Here is a 22,084-nt window from a genome sequence, read left to right as displayed (position 1 = left end):
GTGAGGTCATACTTTGAGACTGTGTGAATATCCTGTTCCCCAACAGTATCAGCTAAGGCTTTAGCTGCTGGGGGGTTTGTTGTCTGAGTCTACTCTCTTTATTTTTGAGATTGTGTGTTTTGGGCCAAGATATCTTATGTTTAGGTGAGAGTTTTAAATATGTGATAACCCGCTGATTAAGACTTGATCTTGATGTTTAGCAAATAGCTCCCCTCCTTTTCCCTCCCTCCCTCCCCCTCCACCTTCCCTCCTTCCCACTCCTTGCCTCTCTCCTGCTCTCTCTACTTTCCCTCCCTCCCCTCTCCTTCCCTCGCTCCCCCCCTCTCTCTACCTTCCCTTCCTCCCTCCTCCCTCCTCTCTCCCTCTCTCTCTCTTCTTCCCAAAATAATATGTAATGATTTGGCTATGACGTAAAGATTTATGACTGATTGTCTTCCCAGAATATTATCATCTCTGTGTTGCCTGGGCAAATTTTTCCTTGTTTGTTTCATTGTAAGCCAAATACTTTTATTCTTTCTGTTCCCTTCCCATCTGTTTAATAATCTGATTTTGTTAGAGAATTGCCTTCCTGATTGCTTATAAAATAGTGTTTAGAAATTTATTTTTAAAGAGCAGATGGCTCTGGTATTGACCTACTTCTAGATGGGATAGTTTTACTCTAACCTTCTTACTTGATGTTAGGCCAATTTTAATATGAACAAAGTCTTAATCTTTTATTACTACTATTGAATATTTTTCTGTCCTTCCAAGTTCCTACTACTAGGTAACCACCATGACTGAATTTATGTAATGATGTGGGTATTGACAGTAAAGCAGTAAAGACAACCAGAGAACTTGCTCTGTATATTCTATCCAAGGTCCTTTAGTCATTAAATGGTGCTTTTATGGTTAACGGTTTTGAATCCTGGTTCCTTGCCTTATACTTTTCAGATCAGAAGCAATGTTTATACACCTTCTGTTTCATTTGCCAACTAGCCCAAGCCTTTGCCCAAATCAGAGCCTTACAATATTAGGTTTCTTATTCTAATTTCTTATTCTTTTTCTTTCTTTCAACTATGAAATATAACAAACATACAGAAAAGTACAAAAAATAATATGACAAACCACCACAGGTCCTCAGGACAAAGGCAGCATGGTGCAGTGGTAGAAGTACATGCTCTAGGACCAGACTGCCCGGATCCAGCCCAAACAGTACCCCTCAGTAGTGTGGGACCTGGGGCAAATACTTCACCCCGCAAAAAACCCATCCCTATTAAAAGCCACTCCCCATTACTCCAGCCTTTGGCAACCACCAATCTACTTTGTTTTTATGGGTTTGCGTATTTTGGACATTTCATGAAATGGAATTTACCATATGTGGCCTTTGTGTCTGGCTTCTTTCACTTAGCATAATGGTTGTCAAGGTTTGTCCATGTTATGGCATGTATCAATACTTCATTCCTTTTTGTGTCTGAATAATATTCCATTTTATTTTTCCATTCATAGCCATATTATCCATTTATCTGTTGATGGACATTTGGGTTGTTTCCAGTTCTTGGCTATTATGAATAATGTTGCTATAAACATTTGTGTACAAGTTTTTGTGGACATGTTTTCAGTTCTCTTAGGTATATACCTAGGAATGGAACTGCTGGGTCACGGTAAGTCCATATTTAACCTTTTGAAGAACTGTCAGATTGTTTTCCAAAGTTGTTAAACAATTTTACAATCCTGTTCAATTTACTGAGCCTCAATTTCCCCATCTATAAAGTGGGGATAATAATAGTGCCTACCTCCCAGGGTTTTTGTGAGAATTAAATGAGCAGATTCATAAAAGCACTTATTGTTATAAATAATATAGTAAGTGTTCAGTCAATGATAGCAAACGGTAAATTTGGGTGGTGGATAATAATACTAATAAATGTTATTGGAATTCATTTTTCAATCTTATTTCTGATATTTTTATTTATTCGACGAATCAAAATATTTGTTGCTAATAATTCATGCTTGCATTAGTAGGAGTCAGATATGTCCTTGGAAGGAATAGGAAAAGGCACAGTTCCCTGCTGGCTTAGTTTTCTCTGTCAGAAGAATGCATCTGAATGGATGTTCTTTTTCTTTTTTTTGGAGTTTAGCATACTTATACAGTCTTGCTCTTGTTACACCACCCTTCAGAATTCTTCCTTCTCTCATTCAGAGGCGAGAACACAGTCCTCCCAGTGCCTTTCCACCACCCACCATCAGTTCTCATCTATAGAAGTCCTTGTGCCAGTGAAATTGATTAAGAAATGGGAATACTGTCTTTTAAAAGGAAGGTAAAGTTTATACCGCAGGATCTTGGTCAAGGAGAAGGATAGCAAGGGCTCTGTGGAGGATTGACTTTGGAAAGGTAGTTTATTGAAGTGAGTTAAAATTGGAGATGGGGAGAAGGAAGCCACCTTTGTATGTTTAAGATTGTGAAAGAATAATATTGAGCGCTTACCAGGAGCCAAGCACTGTTTTAAGCATTTACACATATTAATTCATGCTTACAACAACCCCCTGAGGGATGCAAGTAGTAGTATTCCCATTTTACACATAAGGAACTGAGGCACAGAGGGGCTTAAGAGGTTAAACATTTTGTAGAACTCAGTTTAGGTGAGTTCCCCATTATCTCCAGAACTTGACCCACATCTAGAGACTTTAGCCCTGGGATGGGATGGAGCGGTGGTTGTGCTGGGGTGGAGAATAGAAATTATAAAATGCTTTAAATTATACACATGAATCTAGCAAACCAAATCCCTGCACACATTTTAACTCCTCATTCTCCCCAAGCTGGAATTCATTCACTCAGTTGGCACGTATGCATTGGGAGCCTTCTGTTGTCACATACTCGATACTTCTCTTCCCCCACAGTTTAGCTATGGCGTGACCTTGGCCACAATGGTATTTATTATTTAGACAAAATTATCTCTAAATCCCACCCACTAATATCATTTATTTATGTTAGTGGACATTCATTTTTATGGTTTTCAATGAGCCTGTAACATTCTGAGCTGTTAGACTTTGAAACCTTTTTAAACAAGTACCTAAGGGTCACTTTATTTGGGCCTCCTAGGATATATCCAGATATATGAGGTCGATGTAGATAGCTTATGCTTTTAGAAAGTGTAATATTCTGCATCCAAGGCTGTTTTAGGTTATTTGGAATGCTTGTGAACGTAAGAGTGCAATTAAGCAAAGCTCAAAGAGTTCTCATCTTTGGCTAAAAATAAGATTGTGAATCCATTTCCCAGTCTTTAGAGAAGCCCCTGTGATGATTTACCAAAGATACAAACCACTTCCCTTGTCAGAACATCACGCATTGAAGACAGAGCTGCCTGTAAATAAGCAGAAGAGGGCGTATATTGAGGACAGAGGTGCAGTCAGTCACTGCATATGTGGAGTAGCATTCGATGGCTGGATAAATACTGGTGAGAAAGGACAGAGAATCAGCTTATACCAGGTGTAGGCGTAGCCTAATAGTGAGCGTGAAGAGTTTTGACATGTATGAAGAAAAGCACTGCGTAGATTCTAGGTTTATTGACACAATTGGGGGGAAAAAGTGTTTTTTTTCCTAAACTGCATATTTTAAATCGCTACATGATCTCGATAAGTCATCTCATATTCCATATGTATATAACTCTTAGTTAAAAAGTAAAATAAAAATGATTCTGTACTATTTAGTGTACTTCTATTTTACGTTTTTGTCTAGTAGTAGGCAAAATCTACTTTCCAGCTCTATCAAAGCATTTTTATGTAGTGAAATTAAAGTATATTATATTTATCAAAATAAGGTGGTTACCACCTTATATTTACCAGCTATTATTCTTCAAATGGCATTTTAGGAAATAACTATTATGACATGTTCCTATTTAGAACTGTGAAAAGTATTCTGACAAGTTCTCAGAGCTCAGCGTTCCACTCTTTGATAAAAACTAGAACTAATATAAAACTTAAGACAAAATAAATAGTGTGACATTTATATAGTACCCCTACATATGTGGCATATCATCATAGTATTTCTTTCTTAAAACAATAATAAACTCCTGTAATATGCTCAACCAGCAGGACATGTGAAATATTTACCAAATATTTGGTATATATTTATTCACTCAGCAAATATTTATTGACTACTTACCATGGCAAGCCGCTGTACTGGGCCCAAGGGACACAGTAGGGAATAAATGTTCTCTGTTAACTGTTCTTAGAGTTCAGCAGGGAGGATAGACAGAAACAAATTAACAAAAACTAAAAGGAAAAATTACAAATTGTAGCATATGTTATTAAGGATCAAATAGACCATTATTAATATAGACTGTCCAAATTATAAAATCTATTTCATTTTATTGCCTTGGTATTTCATAGTGATATCTTATTCCATAATAACTTTAAAAAGAGTTGATAGATTCAAACAAATTGTGCGCATACATTTATTTATGCAACTAAAAAAATTTGCTGAATGCTTGCGTGCCAGGCACTGTTCTAGGCCCAAGAAAAAGAGCCGTGGACAAAACAAAGCCATTGTGTTCATGGTGATTTCACCCCAATGGGAAGTCAGTAAAGAAATACGTGATAAATGTCAGGAAGTGATAAATGATGTGAAGAAAAATAAAGCAAAGAGAATGGAGAGTGACCAGAATACTGTTTTATTTGGGTGGATTGAGAAGGAGTCTCTGAGGAGATAAATGGTTTCTCACAATTTTCCTTCTTTTGTGTCTTGGGTCAATTCAGTTAATGAATTCAAGATGCAAGATAATTTTTGTATCTGCTGGTATCATTTCACATATTCATTAAGAGAGCCATGGTGAGGTCCTACTTCCTTCAATTCTTTACCACTAAAAGAGATTAATACCTGAATTCTTTCTTCCTTCCTTTATCATTCTTCCATATACTCAAATGCCTAAGCACCTTTATCCATCCATCCATCTCTGTACCTTTTATCTGAACAACATGCTTTGGCGTCTGTTCCAGTTGTCCAGAATCTTGGTATACGATTAGTTTGATTAAAAATTATATAATTAAGTGTCTTCCAGATTTTTGATGATAATGTGGAATTGCTTCTGGAGAGAGCTCTTTTATCCAAGTCTTTCTCCTAGTAAACTCTCAGCCATTGAAATTGGATGTCTTGGGTGATCTTACAGTGATCCCAACCTTAACACCCAAAGCCCTAAATAAAATTGTACACCGCTCAAGTGTTCTATAGCATTGCACAAGTCTAAAATAGGTAGCTGGCACCCACCCCACGCTTCATTGTTGGCTAACTGACTTGTCCCATAAATAGCTCAGTGTTACACGATCAGACAACTACAACCAACAGAGAAGGGATTTTTGTTTCCTAACACACATGTGTAGTCTCTGGTATTCAACAAAATCAAGGTCTAATTCACTGGCCTCTAGCTGTAACATAGTTCTTAGGAGAACTGTGCAAATCAGTAGCCACATCGTTTTGGATAGGATTCAAGATAGCCCTGCCTTTTACCAAATTCTACATTATGGGTCATAGTGTTAGAGCAAGATTCAGTTTTAGTCCCCTCTGGGTACATGAAATAATGTTGCTGCTGCAATCTGGTTAATCCTAGAGAGTTTCTACCAAACGAATTAAAAATTCTCTGGTGAGTCTGAGAAGGCATCACGGTGGTTTTATAAAACCATTTTTCTGAAATCAAGAGCCTGTTTTAAAAATCTACCCACTATAGGAATATAATGGTTTTTGTTTCTAACTCTTAGCTGAAATGTATTGTTTTTATGTCTGAAAGATTTTTTAATGCTGTAATTTAACAGAACATTGCTTCATAAATTTCTTAGCAGTAACTCAGAAGGTGAACCTTGGGGTGCTTTTCCAGATAAATCTGTGCCCTCTATGTGCAAAGCATTGCTGCTTAGGAAACTAGTAATAACACATAGGGTTCAATCCATGCATAGATATTTTCACTTTCCTGTTACTGGGTCTTTTTCAAAATGGCAGTATGTTTATTGCATTTCTTTTTTTGTTGTTTTTGTTTGTTTGTTTGTTTGTGAGAAGATTAGCCCTGAGCTAACATCCAATGCCAATCTTCCTCTTTTTGCTGAGGAAGATTGGCCCTGGGCTAATATCTGTGCCCATCTTTCTCTACTTTATATGGGACACCACCACAGCATGGCTTGACAGGCCGTGAGTCGGTGCGCGCCCGGGATCCAAACCTGTGAAGCCCGGGCCGCCGGAGTGGAGCGTGCGCACTTAACCACTACGCCACCAGGCCGGCCCGTTTATTGCATTTCTTAAAAGTCAAAATGCCAAATCTAAAACAAGTGATTTTTTTTAAATCCCTTTGCTAATTTTCATTACTGTCAAAATGCTGCTTACTGTTGCTTCAAGTTTGGAACAAGAGTAAAGAATATGTCCATGATGTCAAAGCTATAGGCGCCTCTTTCCCTAATGCTGGTTTTGCACTTTTGCTTATGGGACTTCGGTACATATTATAGTCAGACCTTCATAGACCCAGTTATATACCTTTCCGTGGCCACACTGAGTGTCTACATTTTGAAAACATTTTAAAGCTAAAATTCAGTTCAAGAATACTGATCTTTAGTTTACCAAAAGAGCTTAAAAGCATTTATCTCTAGCTTTTATATCTTTGTGAATATTTACTCTAGTGGATTTGAAAGGGAAAGGAAAAAAAATCCACCCAAAGCCACTGATGGTTTGTTTAACAGATTGTAAACATGGCTGTGTGGATACAAGCCCAGCAGCTCCAAGGCGAAGCTCTCCATCAGATGCAAGCATTATATGGTCAGCATTTCCCCATTGAGGTGCGGCATTATTTATCCCAGTGGATCGAAAGCCAAGCTTGGTAAGTGAACAAAGCGTTTTCTATCATATTTTGTGAAGCACAAGCATATTAAAGTTTGATTAGAAAGATAATATGATGGAGACTTTAAAAGTTGTACATTTAAAAAATATATGTGACCCATGTAAAGATATTTAACCCTGTCTTAGATTTTAGGGAGATGGAATAATTCTTGGGATTTTTAAAATGGGATTTGTTGCCTTTAATAGTAAATTCTGGCTGAAAGCTTTGGAGTAATGCTGCTAATAAAAAGCAATTAACAAATATGTTTTGAGTGCCTGTAGGGTACCTAGCAGTGTTATAGGTAGTAAAGTTCATATGAAAAAATTAAAGCCCTTGTCTACAAAGGCTCCTGCTTTTGTGGGGCAGGATAAGGTATGCATATGCATATAATTTAATAAAGTGTATTGTTAACATTTAACACTGGAGACATTGGTGTTTTTTAATTTACATGTAATTTCTATATACACATAAAGACTAAAAGACAATATGCCAAAATATTAACAATAATTACATCTTGGTGGCAGATATAACAAGCATGTTTATTTTTCTTATTTTCCAAATTACTGTTTATATACGTGGGGGAAAATTGTTTTTAAATTCTTTTAGAATTAGTACAATGCAGTAGACTGACAACAAAGCTTTTTAATAGACAACATTATTGCACACAGGCAGCAGGCTGTCCACTGCTTTGCTCAGGGCCGGGGAGCGTGTTGGTTGGTTACATATGTTACATATGGTTACAGTCTGATCTGACCTATTCACCAGATACTTCAGGCCTCCACCATCATGGCCAGGGGGCTCCTTTTTGACAGCGCCAGGGAGAAGCTAGACTTTATGCTCCTGTTTGAGGAGGGCTGTGTACCTGTCAGTAATGTTGCCTTGAAATAATTACAGTCTTGTGTTTGTAGCAGGTTTCTGTTCAGAAACTAGAGAGCACCAAAGGAAGGCAATTTTCTAGGCAATTAAAAAAATCTCAGCCTCATGTAATTAAGTGAGGAAAAAAGGAGCTAAATATGAGCATGTCAACTGCACATTGCTTAGTTCTTTTCCATTTCTTTTTCATTTTCTTTTCTGTTTTAATGATTCAGAGAGTTCAGAAAAACATTAGTAGGATATTTCTGTTGATTAAAATTTCATTTAGTAGATTTCCCATATAGTCTTCTTACTGAATGAATGTGAAAAGACTTGGGTTGATATTAAGGAAAACCTGAATTTTACTTAGTTTTGGTTTTCTTAAGAATATAAAGATTTTAATTTAAAAAATCTTCAGTTCTTTATGTTTGAGCCTAGAAAGTCTTGTTTTGTTTTGTTTTTTAGCAGAAAATTAAGTTTTTGAGTGCAAGAACCAGTACTTGATTTCCATGAGTTTTGCTCAGAGACTGGATCTTCTCAAGAGTGGGTTCTTTAGACGAGGAGCATTATTGCCAGTTGAAACAGAAGTGCACGGCTGCCTTCATTCTCTCCAGGCTTTTATTTAATACATATTTTATTTAATACGTAACATATACATATTTAAAATTCGGCCTTCTCAAAGTGCATATTTGAGCATATTATTTGATGAAGTACATTATCAATGTTTCAGTGCACCTGTTTGTGCCTCCATTTGAAATTAGTTGCTAACTGAGGTTTAGAGATGACAGCGCTTTTAGCTTCCACCAGATCTCTTGTTTGGCTCCAGACCCAGTCAGCGGTAATTGAATGTTATTTCAATCTGACAGCTGTTTGGTTTCTTCAGAGAGCCGAGTTAAGTAATTTAGTGCTGCCCAATAGCAATTGTTGCCTAAGTTGTTTAAAAAAAGAAAGGGGGTGGGGGTGGAGAGTGGGGGAAGGAAGAGAAAAGAAGGGAGAAGGGGAGGGAGAGAGGGCAGAAGGAAGGGAGGGCGGAAGGAAGGAAAGACGGATGGAAGAACGGACAGACTGACAGGCGGAAGGGAGGAAGGGCATGCGGAAGAGCAGAAGGGCAGACAGAAGGGCGGAAGGATGGGCGGAAGGAAGACGGACGTAAGGACGTAAGGAAGGACGGAGGGACGTAAGAATGGTTGGACGGGCAGAAGAGGGGAAGGGCGGACGGAGGGACTGACGGAAGGATGGACGGCCGGATTGGCGGAAGGACGGACCGAAGGAAGAATGGACGGAAGGACGGACGGATGGAAGGGAGAACGAGCGAGAGGGAGACCATCCAACTCCTGTGACCAGCTAAATGGCTCTGAATTAATACAAAGTCCGTAGAGCGGTTTCTCTGGTTCATTGGAAGAGTTAGCGTTGCCTAGAGGTCCCAGATTTGCAACTAGTGATGTAAATGTCTGGCTTGTGTAAATACTTGTGGGCATCTTCTGTCTTAATATCTCATTTCCAGGGCTCTTTAGAAATAGCAATAAAAATGTTCCTTCACCTGTCTTTACTTAAGAAATACTCTGTATGAAATTAGCAATACATAGAACTAGTCAAGGCTGGAAAAAACACGTAGAACATTCTTGACCTGGTGCCCCCTTACACCCCTGAGAGGGTAACTATAAAAAGGAAATTATCGGAGTCCTTATTTCCTTCGGAGTACACAAAGCACTTTCCTTTTCCCTTCGTTCCTAGAAGCAGATAGCATAAGAGCCAGAACAAGTCAGTAGGAGGAAGGAGAAAGGGCAGTACATTGTTAAAAAAAAAGGAAGAAGAAAGAAAGAAAAAATATACTATACAGTCCACTAAGGTAATCAGTAGGATTAGGAATAGATTAATGTAAGCATCTAGTCAATTTGAATTGGACTCTTTCCTAAAATTTGTAGTGAGCATTATGAAGTCACTTTAGCCAAAGAAAAGGTACGATGCTTTGAGACTGCGTTTGTACAGGCTCACGTGCATGTATGTATACATATGTATGTAATTTTTTTCCCCTAGGGACTCAATAGATCTTGATAATCCACAGGAGAACATTAAGGCCACCCAGCTCCTGGAGGGCCTGGTGCAGGAGCTGCAGAAGAAGGCGGAGCACCAAGTGGGGGAAGATGGGTTTTTACTGAAGATCAAGCTGGGGCACTATGCCACGCAGCTGCAGGTGGGTGTGCGCTCTGGGTCACACTGGATTCTCTTCCCTAGGAGGGGCTCTTCCTTCATTTAGTACTTTCTGTAGAGGTCGTCATTCTCTTATTCAACTCAGCATTGTTGAGTTACATATTACATGTATAAAGTTCTTATTGTCTAGTTTTGTGGTTGTAGCCAGCTGCCTTTTTTTAACTTTTTATTTGAAAATAATTTCAAATTTGTAGAAAGCTGCAAGATTGATACAGAGAACCCCTACATATGCCCAGATTCACCTATTGTTAACATTTGCTTTATCATATTCTCTCTCTACACACAAACATTATTTCATCACGTGAGAGTAAGTTGCATGTATCATGTCCCTTTGCCCCTACATACTTCCAGTGTGCATTTTCTAAGAATATAAATCTTTTCTTATGTAGTTATAGTGCAGTTATCAACTTAAGTAAATTTAACATTGATACAACACTTTTAGGTAATCTTATATCTATATTTTCATTTTGTCAACTTAATAATGTCCTTTAGGGCATTTTTTTTTTTCCAGTCTAGGATCCAGTCCAAGATCACATGTTGCATCTAGTTGGCATGTCTCTTTAATCTCCTTTATTTTTATTTTTATTTTTTTTTGTGAGGAGATCAGCCTTGTGCTAACATCTGCCAATCCTCCTTTTTTTTTTGCTGAGGAAGACTGGCCCTGGGCTAACATCCGTGCCCACCTTCCTCCACTTTATATGGGACGCCGCCACACCATGGCTTGCCAAGTGGCATGTCAGTGCGCGCCCGGGATCCGAACTGACGAACCCCGGGCTGCCGCAGCGGAGAGCGTGCACTTAACCACTTGCGCCACCGGGCCGCCCCTTTAATCTCCTTTAAAGATTTTATTTATTTATTTTTTCCCCCAAAGCCCCAGCAGATAGTTGTATGTCATAGCTGCACATCCCTCTAGTTGCTGTATGTGGGACGCGGCCCCAGCATGGCCGGAGAAGCGGTGCGTCGGTGCACGCCCGGGATCCGAACCCGGGCCGCCAGCAGCGGAGCGCGTGCGCTTAACCGCTAAGCCACCGGGCCGGCCCCTAATCTCCTTTAATATAGAACTGTGGCTCAACTTTTCTTTGTCTTTTGTTACATTGATATTTTTAAGTAATTCAGGTCCTCTATTTTATAAAGACAAAATGTACCTCATTTTGGGTTTGTGTGAAGTTTCCTCATGCTTAGATTCAGGTTACATATCCCTGATCAGCATTCTAAATAAGTGACGTGTCCTGCTCAGGGTATCACATCTGGAGACGCACAACGTCCATCTTGCCCTCATTGGTGGTAGTAATTTTGATTGCCCAGTCAAGGTGGTGTCCAGTTTCTCCTCTGATGTGGCCTTTTTGAAATTTATTTATCCTGTTTCCAAGCATGATGCCCTAGTACTTTAGGCAAATTAAGATGCAAGAAATAAAATAATCTAACTTTTTTACTGTAATTGGCTTTCCTACCATGTGTGTTTCTTGTCCCCATTGGTATTGGAGGAACAGCATTTCTCATGATTACACCATCGTGTCTCCAGGAGTCTTCTCCGTCATAAGGTCTCACCCTGTTCCGAGGTAGGTCAGGCCCATAGCATGGAGTGGAGCAAAGTGATGTCTGCTCTTGGATTCTTTCAGAACACGTATGACCGCTGCCCCATGGAGCTGGTCCGCTGTATCCGCCACATCTTATACAATGAACAGAGGCTGGTCCGAGAAGCCAACAATGTGAGTGTCTGATAGGTATGGGGGGAGGAGTTGGGAAGTCCTTTGTTGCCCACCTCTCTCTGGACCCACCTTTGTCAAGGTGACTCAGTGTGCGTCTGTTGGTGTTTCTATAAACAGAGCATTGTCCCAAGGGGCACAAAAGAAGTAGAAGACTAGTCTCTGATCTTAACTGATTTATAACCTTGAAGAGATTGCAGCCACAAAACAATGTGAACAAGTGCAAAACAATTGAACTCCAACTGAATAATTTTTGAGTCAGGGTGTGCTTATATTCCGGTGAGATTAGTTAGGAAGGACTTCTGCTTAGCTCCCTCCCAGCCAGGTGTTGAAGGAATAGATCAGACCAAATCACTTAAATGGCTGGATCCACAAAGGCCTTGTGGATGCCGCCCTTGTAACTTCATTTTGGGGCTTCCAGGACACCGCCTGTGAGAGGTTTGGCCTCCTCTCTCTTCCCTCAGTCACAAGAAGGTCTTGAGTGAGGACATAACGATGTATGTTCACACAGCCTTGTTCCCCACTGTGTCCCCAACACCTGACACAGTCTGTGGTATTGGGTCAGTGAATGAATGTGAAATGAGGGGTCATCATCATTAGTAGGAAAACCCAGGTAACTCCTGGGACGTGCTGAGTTCTAGTTTCTCCAAAGAGAATTTAGGATACCTGGTGGAGGGCAGATCTGCATTAGAAGTTTCTACTGTGCTTTATGAAGGTGCCATAGTCTGTCAGGTCACTTGTTTCTCCTCTTGTCCCACTCTACCCCAGTTCTCACAAATGATGTTTGCAATTCCTCTGACTCAAAATTTAGCTTTTGGGGGTCTCAGTCCAGTTTTAGGTGCTGGCGTTGGCTTTTCCTTGGGATTAAGGCCTGACGCTTTCTCCCATCCTCACTGCCCAGCTCACCACTGCCTGCGCTCTCCCCTGATCTGTCTCCAGGGTACTTCTCCAGCTGGAAGTCTTGCTGATGCCATGTCCCAGAAACACCTTCAGATCAACCAGACATTTGAGGAGCTGCGACTGGTCACACAGGACACAGAGAATGAACTGAAGAAGCTGCAACAGACTCAAGAATATTTCATCATCCAATATCAAGAGAGCCTGAGGATCCAGGGTGAGGCCCTGCAGCGTGGGCAGTGTGTGTCTTGAGGATGGGAGTGGGGACTAGAAAGCTCAGGTCCGATGGGAAGAGAACCAGTTTTCTCTTCAGAAGCATTTACCTTTCTCTGGAGTAGCAGGGAATCACTTGCATTGAAAACAGTGCTGGGAGGGTGATTAAGGGGAGAAGACAAGTGATTGCCCTTGGAGAGTGTGGGGTCTCATTCAGGGTGCTGCACCCAGGTTGCTCCTGGTCTGCGGGGGAGGACATTTCCTCTTGTGGGAAGGAGCAAACAGTCTGAGTAAACAGTACCAGACGAGACTTTTGTATATAGTAGGCATTTTCTAAATGCTGCTTTACTGAAATGTTAAACTCTCTAAGCAGGGACAGTGCAAGGGCTAAGGGGCTGTGTTTGTGGTGACAAACTTTTAATGCTGTTCTGTGTGGTTATTCAGAGAGGCTGTCCTGGGGCAGAGCACACTAGTGCACCTCGGTCCTTCTGAGCAAAGGCTCCCCTCCCTGGTGGAAATCCTGCTTGGTACTTGGGTACAGAGAACTTCAGAGTCAGTCTTGAGGCTCTGGAGCCCCACCAGCGCCCCCTATTGCCCTTGTAGGAAGTTGACAGTGTGATGTCCACACCCCTCCCTCCACGCCCAGCTCAGAATCTCAGAGGAGCCTTTGCTGCACAACCAGCCACACGCACACTCACATACACATGCCATGTGCTCCTCTGATACCATGCATGTGGGCTTGATCTTAGGACTATATTGATATTATTTATTAACTCTTTCTTCCCCACTAGAACATAAATTCTTTAAGAAGGGACTGTGTCTTTTATCTCTGTACTCTGAGAACAGCACGTTGCCTGATTCATAGTAGATGTTGAGTAAATCTTGGTGGGATGATTCTAGCATGTCTTCCTCCCATCTGAATCCATCCCAGACTGACCCCAGAGAAGGGATGGCCCTTTTCCTAGGTTAGGGAATAGGAGATTTCAGGCTGTTAGTTCTACCCAAGGCCTTTGACTGGTTGACAGTACTTCTGATCCCATTCTTGGGTTTTCTCTTTCCTATTTCTGGGTTTGGGTTTGGATTCTGGTTTGGGTTTGTCCCCGTTATGCAGTGTCAGTGCAGTCTCATTTATCAAGGTCACCCATCAGAAACACAGACTATTGATCTGTTTGTGCAAGGAAAGGCTCAGCTGCCTCCAGTGGAGCAGACAATTGCCTCACGTCTCCTGGCATCCTTCCCAGAAGCTTCTGCAAATTGCCAGGAGAGACTAAGTGGGTCACTTGTATGGGGAGGCTGGGCCCAGGTGTTGGCTCACCCCCACCTCCCTGTGGGTGGCAGGGTTCCCGAGGTGGCCGTCCAGATTACTCTGCTATGTTCTGTGCCTGGACACTACTCTTCCTGCTCAGTCCCCTGCAGTACAACTGGAACCATATTTCTCAGTTCTCTTCTAGTTCTGGGCTTTTCCTGGCGGTCTAGAGTTGCTTTAGTCTATCCCAGCTTGTGAGTCCATGGCACAGGGCCTAGGTCAGTGTGACACGGCCCTGAGAGGCCTGCCAGGAACTTGATTGACCAAGACGTGATGACGCTCCCATTTTCTTGACTCAGCCTGAGTAAGGACACTGGGATGTTCAAAAAGGCTACAGGCAGAGGGTGGTAATCCCAGCATTTAGGACAGTGGTTACCTTTGGAGGGAGGGATGGATTTGCAAGCAGGACAGGGTGTACAGGTGGCTTTAACTGTGGAAATGTTCGCTTTCTTAAGTTGGGTTATTGATACACAGGTGTCCTTGTATCATTCTTTCTACTTTCCCTGTGTCTTAAGTTTTTCATAACAGACTTTTTGAAAAAGCTAATGAGGCCTCACTGACTCCCTGTTCCTGCCATTGATGAGATTCCTGTCAGCTGGTGTGGAGAGAAGCTGCCTCCCTTTCCTGAGAGAATCTTGCTGCTTTTGTGTCCCCAGTGGTCCCTGGACACACACTCTCTCTCCCCTCTCTCTCTCCTGGTTAGTCTGGCTGAACTCGAGGTGACCCGACCTGGACAAACATGTTGGGCACCTTCCAGCACCTGGAGAGCCTCCTTCCCCGAGGAGGGGCTGCCGTGCTCCGGGAAGTGGGACAGAGCAGCGGAGTGGGGCTGTCCCCGCTGAGGCTTTGCTGTGTGAGGTTGGGGCGGAGCAGCTGCTCATCTCCGTCACCCTCTAATCCCGTGCTGTACCCCGTTAACCAAGGACTGACTCTCACCCAGAGCTGCGTGTGCCGGGCAGCTTCTTGAGCATTTTCTGTGTCATCACTTATTTACTCCTCACAGCAGCCCACTGAGGCAGGTGCCATGATTCTCCTGTTTTACACATGGGGAAACTGAGGCACAGGAGAGTGAAGTGATTTGCCCAAGTTCACCCAGCCAGGAAACGGCGAGGGCACCCTTGAGACCAGGCAGTGTGGCTCCAGTCCAGACCCCAGTGTGGTGTGAGGAGGGCTGGGCAGCCAGCTGTGTGGGCTGGAGTGAAGGCCACACGGCAGGGTTCTCCTCAGCTGTAGCCCCAAGCGTCTGTCTCCCCACTCCCTGGAGGGGAGCTCAGAGTCGGGAGGCCAGGGAGGGGAGCCCACTCATCTCTGGGCGCCCTTTGCTGCTAGAACCCCAACTTGCCACTGGTCAGATGTGTCCCCTTGAGGGTCTGGTCTCCAGAACAGGGGAGTGTGGTTCCTCTGGGCTTCCTGCTGGGCGCTGGGAGATCGTGGTCGTGGTGTCCTGTCCCCTCCGCCAGCTCAGTTTGCGCAGCTGGCCCAGCTGAATCCCCAGGAGCGTCTGAGCCGGGAGACGGCCCTCCAGCAGAAGCAGGTGTCCCTGGAGGCCTGGCTGCAGCGCGAGGCCCAGACGCTGCAGCAGTACCGAGTGGTGAGTGGGCTCTGCGTCCCTCTTCTCCCGGGCGTGGAGGGCCGTGTCCCGAGCTGTCCAGGGGGCCGGAGAGGGATAGAGCCAGGAGGAGAGCAGGACCCAGGAGATCAGGAGGCCAGATGCTCCTTTCCCGTGGGGGCACGTGAGGCAGAGCAGGTCAGGGAAGGGGAAGGCCCGTGCCTGGGGCCTGGTCCCTGGTCCCGGGCCCGCCTCCTGAGTGAGGGTCTGCAGGGTTGTTCCCTGGGAGCCTGGAAGGGCCTGCTCTCCCCACGTCCCTTCAGGAGCTGGCCGAGAAGCACCAGAAGACCCTGCAGCTGCTGCGGAAGCAGCAGACCATCATTCTGGATGACGAACTGATCCAGTGGAAGCGGCGGCAGCAGCTGGCTGGGAATGGAGGCCCCCCCGAGGGCAGCCTGGACGTGCTACAGTCCTGGTAATGGGTGTGGGGAGGCAGGCAGGGAGGGGCGGGCAGGGGCAGGCAGGGACTCCGAGGGGTGCTACCAGCTGCTTATTCTGCCTCCTGCATTTCCACGTGCAGCTGGCTCGCTCTGTCCTGGAACAGGGCTCATTTCACCAGTGGTTCCAGTTCCTGATACAGACTTTGGTGCCCCCAGATCACACCACCTCCCCTGGGAAGGAGTCACTGTGTTGGGGAGTGGGGCAGGGCCGGGTGTGCAGAGTGACACTCGGGCTGGTGGGACCCAAATCAGGGTCGTTCCTCCTGTGTGTTTCTCTGTGTTTCTAGAAGGCAGGGCCGCTCTGCTCTGCTCAATGGCCAGAGTGGGGGTTCAGGCAGAGGGTCTTCCTGGGTGAGGCCTCCCTGGGTCTTGAGGGGTTCTCCCCAGACTGGGAGCCTCCCCATCTCTGGCCTGGGGGATGGGGGTGAAGCCACTGTCCTTCCTGTTGCCCTGGGGCTCTTGCAGGTGTGAGAAGTTGGCCGAGATCATCTGGCAGAACCGGCAGCAGATCCGCAGAGCTGAACACCTCTGCCAGCAGCTGCCCATCCCCGGCCCGGTGGAGGAGATGCTGGCCGAGGTCAATGCCACCATCACAGACATCATCTCAGCCCTGGTGACCAGGTGACTGCTGCCTCTTGGCCGCGCCTAGCTCCCCATGTGGTTGGCATGGGAGGGGAAGGGGTGCTTTGCAAATGGGAACTCTCGCTTGAATCCTTGTCTCTCTCTGCCTCACACCCTCCACCCCTCCACCACCCCCCCCCGTCCCCGGTTGCTCTGGCCTCTTGGTGTTGACCTTGCCCAGTTTCTCTTGTGGACACTACAAGGGCTGCCCTTGTCACCTGTAGCCCATGCCAGCTGCTGAGGTCATTTCACTGCCTCCCCTCCCGCCACCCCCCACTCTCGGTGGCCTCCCTGGGAACGGGCTGCATCATATGCTCTTATGTCATGCGCTGGGCTGCCTCCCCATGCAGAGGGACCAGAGCCCTGTCCCCTGAGCCAGCATCACATTGTCTATCTGGTCATTTGTGTCCCTGCAGCACATTCATCATCGAGAAGCAGCCCCCTCAGGTCCTGAAGACCCAGACCAAGTTTGCAGCCACTGTGCGCCTGCTGGTGGGCGGGAAGCTGAACGTGCACATGAACCCCCCCCAAGTGAAGGCCACCATCATCAGTGAGCAGCAGGCCAAGTCACTGCTGAAGAACGAGAACACCCGCAAGTATGTGCCCTCCCTCCACCATCTGCCTGTTTCTCGACTCCTTGCCATAGGAAGAGAAGGATCCTCCAAGAAGTTTTCTAGTCTCAGCCATTTCAGTGTGGGAGCCCCGTTAGCCCTCTGGCCTTTTCTTTGTCTCAGAGAAAGACTAGAAGGGGGTTTTCCTGTGAAGAAGTTATGCTTTTGTTTCATTTAGTAGGAATACATCCAAGAAAACTTCTTGTATATTTTATGTATATTTATTTCTTGTATATTTTATGCAACTCACACAAGTTTTTAACAACCTTCTTATGTCCTCCTATGCCAAATATATTTTCTCCCCCATGTGTCCTGAGACGCTGTGTGGATTAGACTGTCTCTCTTTTTGCAGTGATTACAGTGGAGAGATCTTGAACAACTGCTGCGTGATGGAGTATCACCAGGCCACCGGCACCCTCAGCGCCCACTTCAGGAACATGGTGAGGATGGGTGAAGAGCCAGAACGAACTCTCCCTAGCTGTTTGAGGGCTTCATTGTCTTATTTTTCTCCTTTGCAGTCCCTGAAACGAATTAAGAGGTCTGACCGTCGTGGAGCAGAGTCAGTGACAGAAGAGAAATTTACAATCCTGTTTGAATCACAGTTCAGTGTTGGTGGAAATGAGCTGGTTTTTCAAGTCAAGGTAAAGGCCTCCCTCAGCTGTGGGCGTGCGTACGTACATACTCTTTGTCACAACAGAATTGTTTTGATCACATAATCTCTTCTTTTTGATTATTGATGAACAGAAAGTAAGGAGACCTCATCCTTAGAACTGTATCTCTTAGATTCTCTTAAGACACGAACAAGTAATAACGAACTGAAATAGTTGGAGATACAGGTAGAAAAGGAATCAAGAGGGCCGGCTCCGTGGCTTGGCGGTTGAGTGCGCGCGCTCTGATGCTGGCGGCCCGGGTTCGGATCCCGGGCACGCCCCAAGGCACCACTTCTCCGTCCAACGCGAGGCCGAGTCCCACGTACAGCAACTAGAAGGATGTGAACCTATGACATACAACTGTCTGCTGGGGCTTTGGGGGGAAAAAAATGAATAAATAAAATCTTTAAAAAAAAAAAAAAAAAAGAAAAGGAATCAAGAGAAATTTCCATCACTCAGGATGAATTTGAGTAACAGTTGTAGTTTGGACATTTGTTACTTGCTATTTTTTCCCATAAATGTCTCCATACTCTTTGTCTTTTCTCTCTCTTGTTCTCCATGTAACTTTGATAAACTTACTCCATCCTTCAGAAGTATCTAAGCAACGTCTCTTTTAAAATATCTAAAATTTCTAAATATGCCAATGTGGAGAGTTGTATTATTCCTGGAGCCATTCAGATTCTGTATTTGAGGGTGACGTTTACTGAAACTTGAAGAGAGAATGAACGTGCCGTGATAGAACAGAAGGAGAAGCAGGGGAAGTGTGGCTGTGGGCACTGAGCCCTTCTGTGTCTTTTCAGACCCTGTCCCTCCCGGTGGTGGTGATTGTTCACGGCAGCCAGGACAACAATGCGACGGCCACTGTCCTCTGGGACAATGCTTTTGCAGAGCCTGTGAGTGGATTCCTTGGGCCAGAGGGTCTTAAGAGCTTGATGTTAAGATGAATCATTTTCATGTGTTATCCCCCAAAAAAGCATAGAAAAAGTGCTATTTTCCTAATGGGAGGCAGAACAAAGAGTATGTGGAAGGTGGAAAGAGCATGGCCTTGAAGTCAGGCTGGGGTCTGAATTCAGGCTCCACCATTTCATCACTCTGTGACCATGGGAAATTCACTTTACCTCTCTGAGCTTAAGTTTCCTGTAAGTGTCTGCAACACAGGGATAATAATGCTCCATAGTGTTGTTAGGAAGATTAAATTAGGTAACATACAAAATGCTTGGCACATGGTCAACACTCAATAAGTATTATTTTGAATCCTTGGGTGAAACCATGAATGGAATTTGGGACTCCCAGGTTCCTTCTAAAGGTTAGACCTCTCAGGAGGTTACTTTAGCTGAGAAGTTGCTTCCTGTCATCTTCCTTCCAATAAATGAGGGTGACATGTAATGTCTTTTCCAAATTTGAGCTTCTGTGATTCATCCTAGGTCTCTCATGAAGAATGAGTTGCTTTGTCTAAAGGAACAAATATGATCCTGTAGATTTATGCACCCGAATACAATCTGAATACCACTAGGGTGCTGCTTGATGGGCATTTTCTAGGCATTTCAGTAGGCGAGGTTGTATGTGTTGCATATTTCCAGTAGAGGTTAGTCCATAAAAGCATGATAAAAGGGTTATAGTTGTTTATTCAGAACATACAAGTATGTCCTCCCCGAATGTGACTCTCATGTTAAGAGTCTTACTTAGCATTCTCAACAGTCCTCTTTAGAGAACAATGTTTTTGCTGCAAAGGTGAGATGTTTAGCAGAAATTCTGCCATGTTTATGCTACAAACCCTGGGTTTGAGGCTCCTTTTAAAAAAATATCTGCCTAGAGGCTGGCCTGGTGGTGTAGTGGTTAAGTTTGCATGCTCCGCTTCCCTGGGTTCATGAGTTTGGATCCCGGGCGCACACCTACACACTGCTTATCAAGCTGTGCTGTGGCAGGTGTCCCACATATAAAGTAGAGGAAGATGGGCATGGATGTTAGCCCAGGGCCAATCTTCCTCACCAAAAAAAAAAAATCTGCCTACATCATGTCCTGATAAGCCTCCTGGATAGAATTGCCACATCTTCTCTTCTTTCCTTTCCTGCCAGTCCACAGATCTCACTCCTCGTGTGACTTGGGCATCTCCTGTAATGTGTCATTGCTAAAGTATCTTGTCTATATAAACATTTTTAGTTATATTAATGACTAGTGTACATCTTATGCTGTTTTAAAATAAATACACGTGAAAAATTTACAGATATGTTTGCAGATGTGTCAAAAGATACAAGTACATCACAGCATTGTTTGTAAGGGCGATACATAGATATTCATCTATCGGGGTCTAGTGAAATATATTATTGTTTTTCCATACTGTAGAATATTTAGCAGCCACAAAAGAAAATGAGGAATTTCTTTATGTGCTAATGTGAGGTCTCCCAGATATAGTATTAAGTGAAAAAAGGGAGATGCAGAACATGTGGATTTTGTGCTACTATTTATATTTTAAAAAAGGAAAAATTGTATTTATTTGCTGGCATGCATAGAGTATCTTTGAAAGTATACACGAGAAACTAGATTACATGCCTTTGGGGAGAGGAACTGGGTTGCTGGGGGACGGGGATAGGATAGTGACTTTCCTGTATGCCCTTCTGTGCTGTTTAAATTTTATATCATGTGAAGGAATTGCTATTCAAAAATTTTTTTGTAATATTTCAAATAAAATGAAGTACTATGGGTGAGTGGGATGAAAAGCAGTATTAAAAATTCATATTTTAGCCTAAGTCGTCCAACTCATAGTTTCCACTCTTCCATACTAAGTTGTTTCACTTCGAGCTAGAGGTCTTGGCAGAAGGTGTCAAGGGCAAGGATTGCACTTGTGCACACACATGTGCAAGCAGGCACACACATTCTCTCTCTCTGTACCTAGAGAGCCAGCCTTTTAGATTTCTGTTCCCATTGAGTTTACAGTGTAAGAGCCAGACCTTGGTCATGTTTTGTTTTTGTGGCTGGTTAGAACGCAGGATGGGATGGTACATTCAGCAGCTTATTTACAGAACCCCGTAGATAGCATGACGTTGCCTTCTAAGTTGTGTGTGAAGAAGGTAAGATGGAATTCTGAACTTCTGCATTTCACACAACTGCATACCCCAAGAAACTTTGAATTTATCCTCAGGCTCAGCAAGACAAATGAATGTCTTAACTACTTCCAGCCATCAATGTTTTTCTTTTGAGTGGAGGCAATAAATCATGCAACTGTTTTCCCCTAAGCTCTGGCTTCTCTCCCTCTCAGGGCAGGGTGCCATTTGCCGTGCCTGACAAAGTGCTGTGGCCGCAGCTGTGTGAAGCACTCAACATGAAATTCAAGGCCGAAGTGCAGAGCAACCGAGGCCTGACCAAGGAGAACCTCGTGTTCCTGGCGCAGAAACTGTTCAACAGCAGCAGCAGCCACCTCGAGGACTACAACAGCATGTCCGTGTCCTGGTCCCAGTTCAACAGGGTGAGGGACCTGCTGCCAGCTGCCATTACATCAGTCCCTCCAAACCAGATGCTTTCAGGAGTCTCCCTGCCCCGCACCCTTCTTCTTCCTGTCTCTAATACAACAGAGTAGTAGGAAGCTTTGAATAGGTGGACAACCATATACTTTTATGTAGAAAATGACATCTTTGACTATCTAAGTAAATTGGGCTTTGTGTGCAGCGAGTGCATTTTCTTCCTTTATAAAGGAAACAGAGCAAAGCAAATGGTAACATAACTCATGAGAAGTCAAGCTTTTGTGATGATCAGAACTCCATGGATCTGTCTCATTGATTCCCTGATGTCCCCTGATGTGTAATGCAAAGCCAGGCTCCCACGGGACCCTCAACCCGCAAAAGGGGATGCTGATGTAGGAGACTTGTCCTCTAGCATCGGGTAACTCAGATGTCACCTGGCACATCTTTGATTTTAAATTTAACTTTTGTTTCTTTGCTTACACTCCCATCCCCAAGTATTTTAAATGCTCTAATTGAGAGATCTCATGGTCTCTGGGTCTCTTTTAAGCAGTTGTGTGTTAATCAGTTGGCCAGCAGGTTTGCTGGTAGTCAGAAGTTTGTTTTGATAGGGGAAGCAGGAGGCCTGGGCGATCTGTCCTTGCCATTGTATTAAGGCTCCTGCCTTCCAATAGAGTCAGATA

General features: G+C 44.0%; 1 protein-coding gene across 5 annotated transcripts in view; it reads left to right on the top strand.

The window, feature by feature from the left end:
• STAT5B (signal transducer and activator of transcription 5B) overlaps positions 1 to 22,084 on the top strand; it is a 58,607-nt gene that overhangs the window by 27,420 nt on the left and 9,103 nt on the right. For 3 of the 5 annotated variants that reach the window (XM_087441187.1, XM_087441190.1, XM_087441189.1), the window contains exons 2-13: positions 6,694 to 6,830; positions 9,720 to 9,876; positions 11,513 to 11,602; positions 12,539 to 12,713; positions 15,476 to 15,606; positions 15,888 to 16,039; positions 16,530 to 16,685; positions 17,102 to 17,281; positions 17,649 to 17,736; positions 17,815 to 17,937; positions 18,747 to 18,839; positions 21,203 to 21,409. In XM_087441187.1, the coding sequence (XP_087297313.1) occupies positions 6,703 to 6,830; positions 9,720 to 9,876; positions 11,513 to 11,602; positions 12,539 to 12,713; positions 15,476 to 15,606; positions 15,888 to 16,039; positions 16,530 to 16,685; positions 17,102 to 17,281; positions 17,649 to 17,736; positions 17,815 to 17,937; positions 18,747 to 18,839; positions 21,203 to 21,409 (1,680 nt within the window). In that variant the 5' untranslated portion in view covers positions 6,694 to 6,702. Of the gene's footprint in view, positions 1 to 6,693; positions 6,831 to 9,101; positions 9,126 to 9,719; positions 9,877 to 11,512; positions 11,603 to 12,538; positions 12,714 to 15,475; positions 15,607 to 15,887; positions 16,040 to 16,529; positions 16,686 to 17,101; positions 17,282 to 17,648; positions 17,737 to 17,814; positions 17,938 to 18,746; positions 18,840 to 21,202; positions 21,410 to 22,084 lie in introns of those variants that run through there. The other 2 variants (XM_014790657.2, XM_087441188.1) reach the window with 2 other exon arrangements.

Source organism: Ceratotherium simum, chromosome 16 (assembly GCF_057802395.1).
Source record: "Ceratotherium simum simum isolate JZ-2026a chromosome 16, ASM5780239v1, whole genome shotgun sequence".
Lineage (NCBI taxonomy): Eukaryota > Metazoa > Chordata > Mammalia > Perissodactyla > Rhinocerotidae > Ceratotherium > Ceratotherium simum.
The sequence above is the reverse complement of the archived record's forward strand: the minus strand, read 5'-3'. Positions and strand labels throughout refer to the sequence as shown.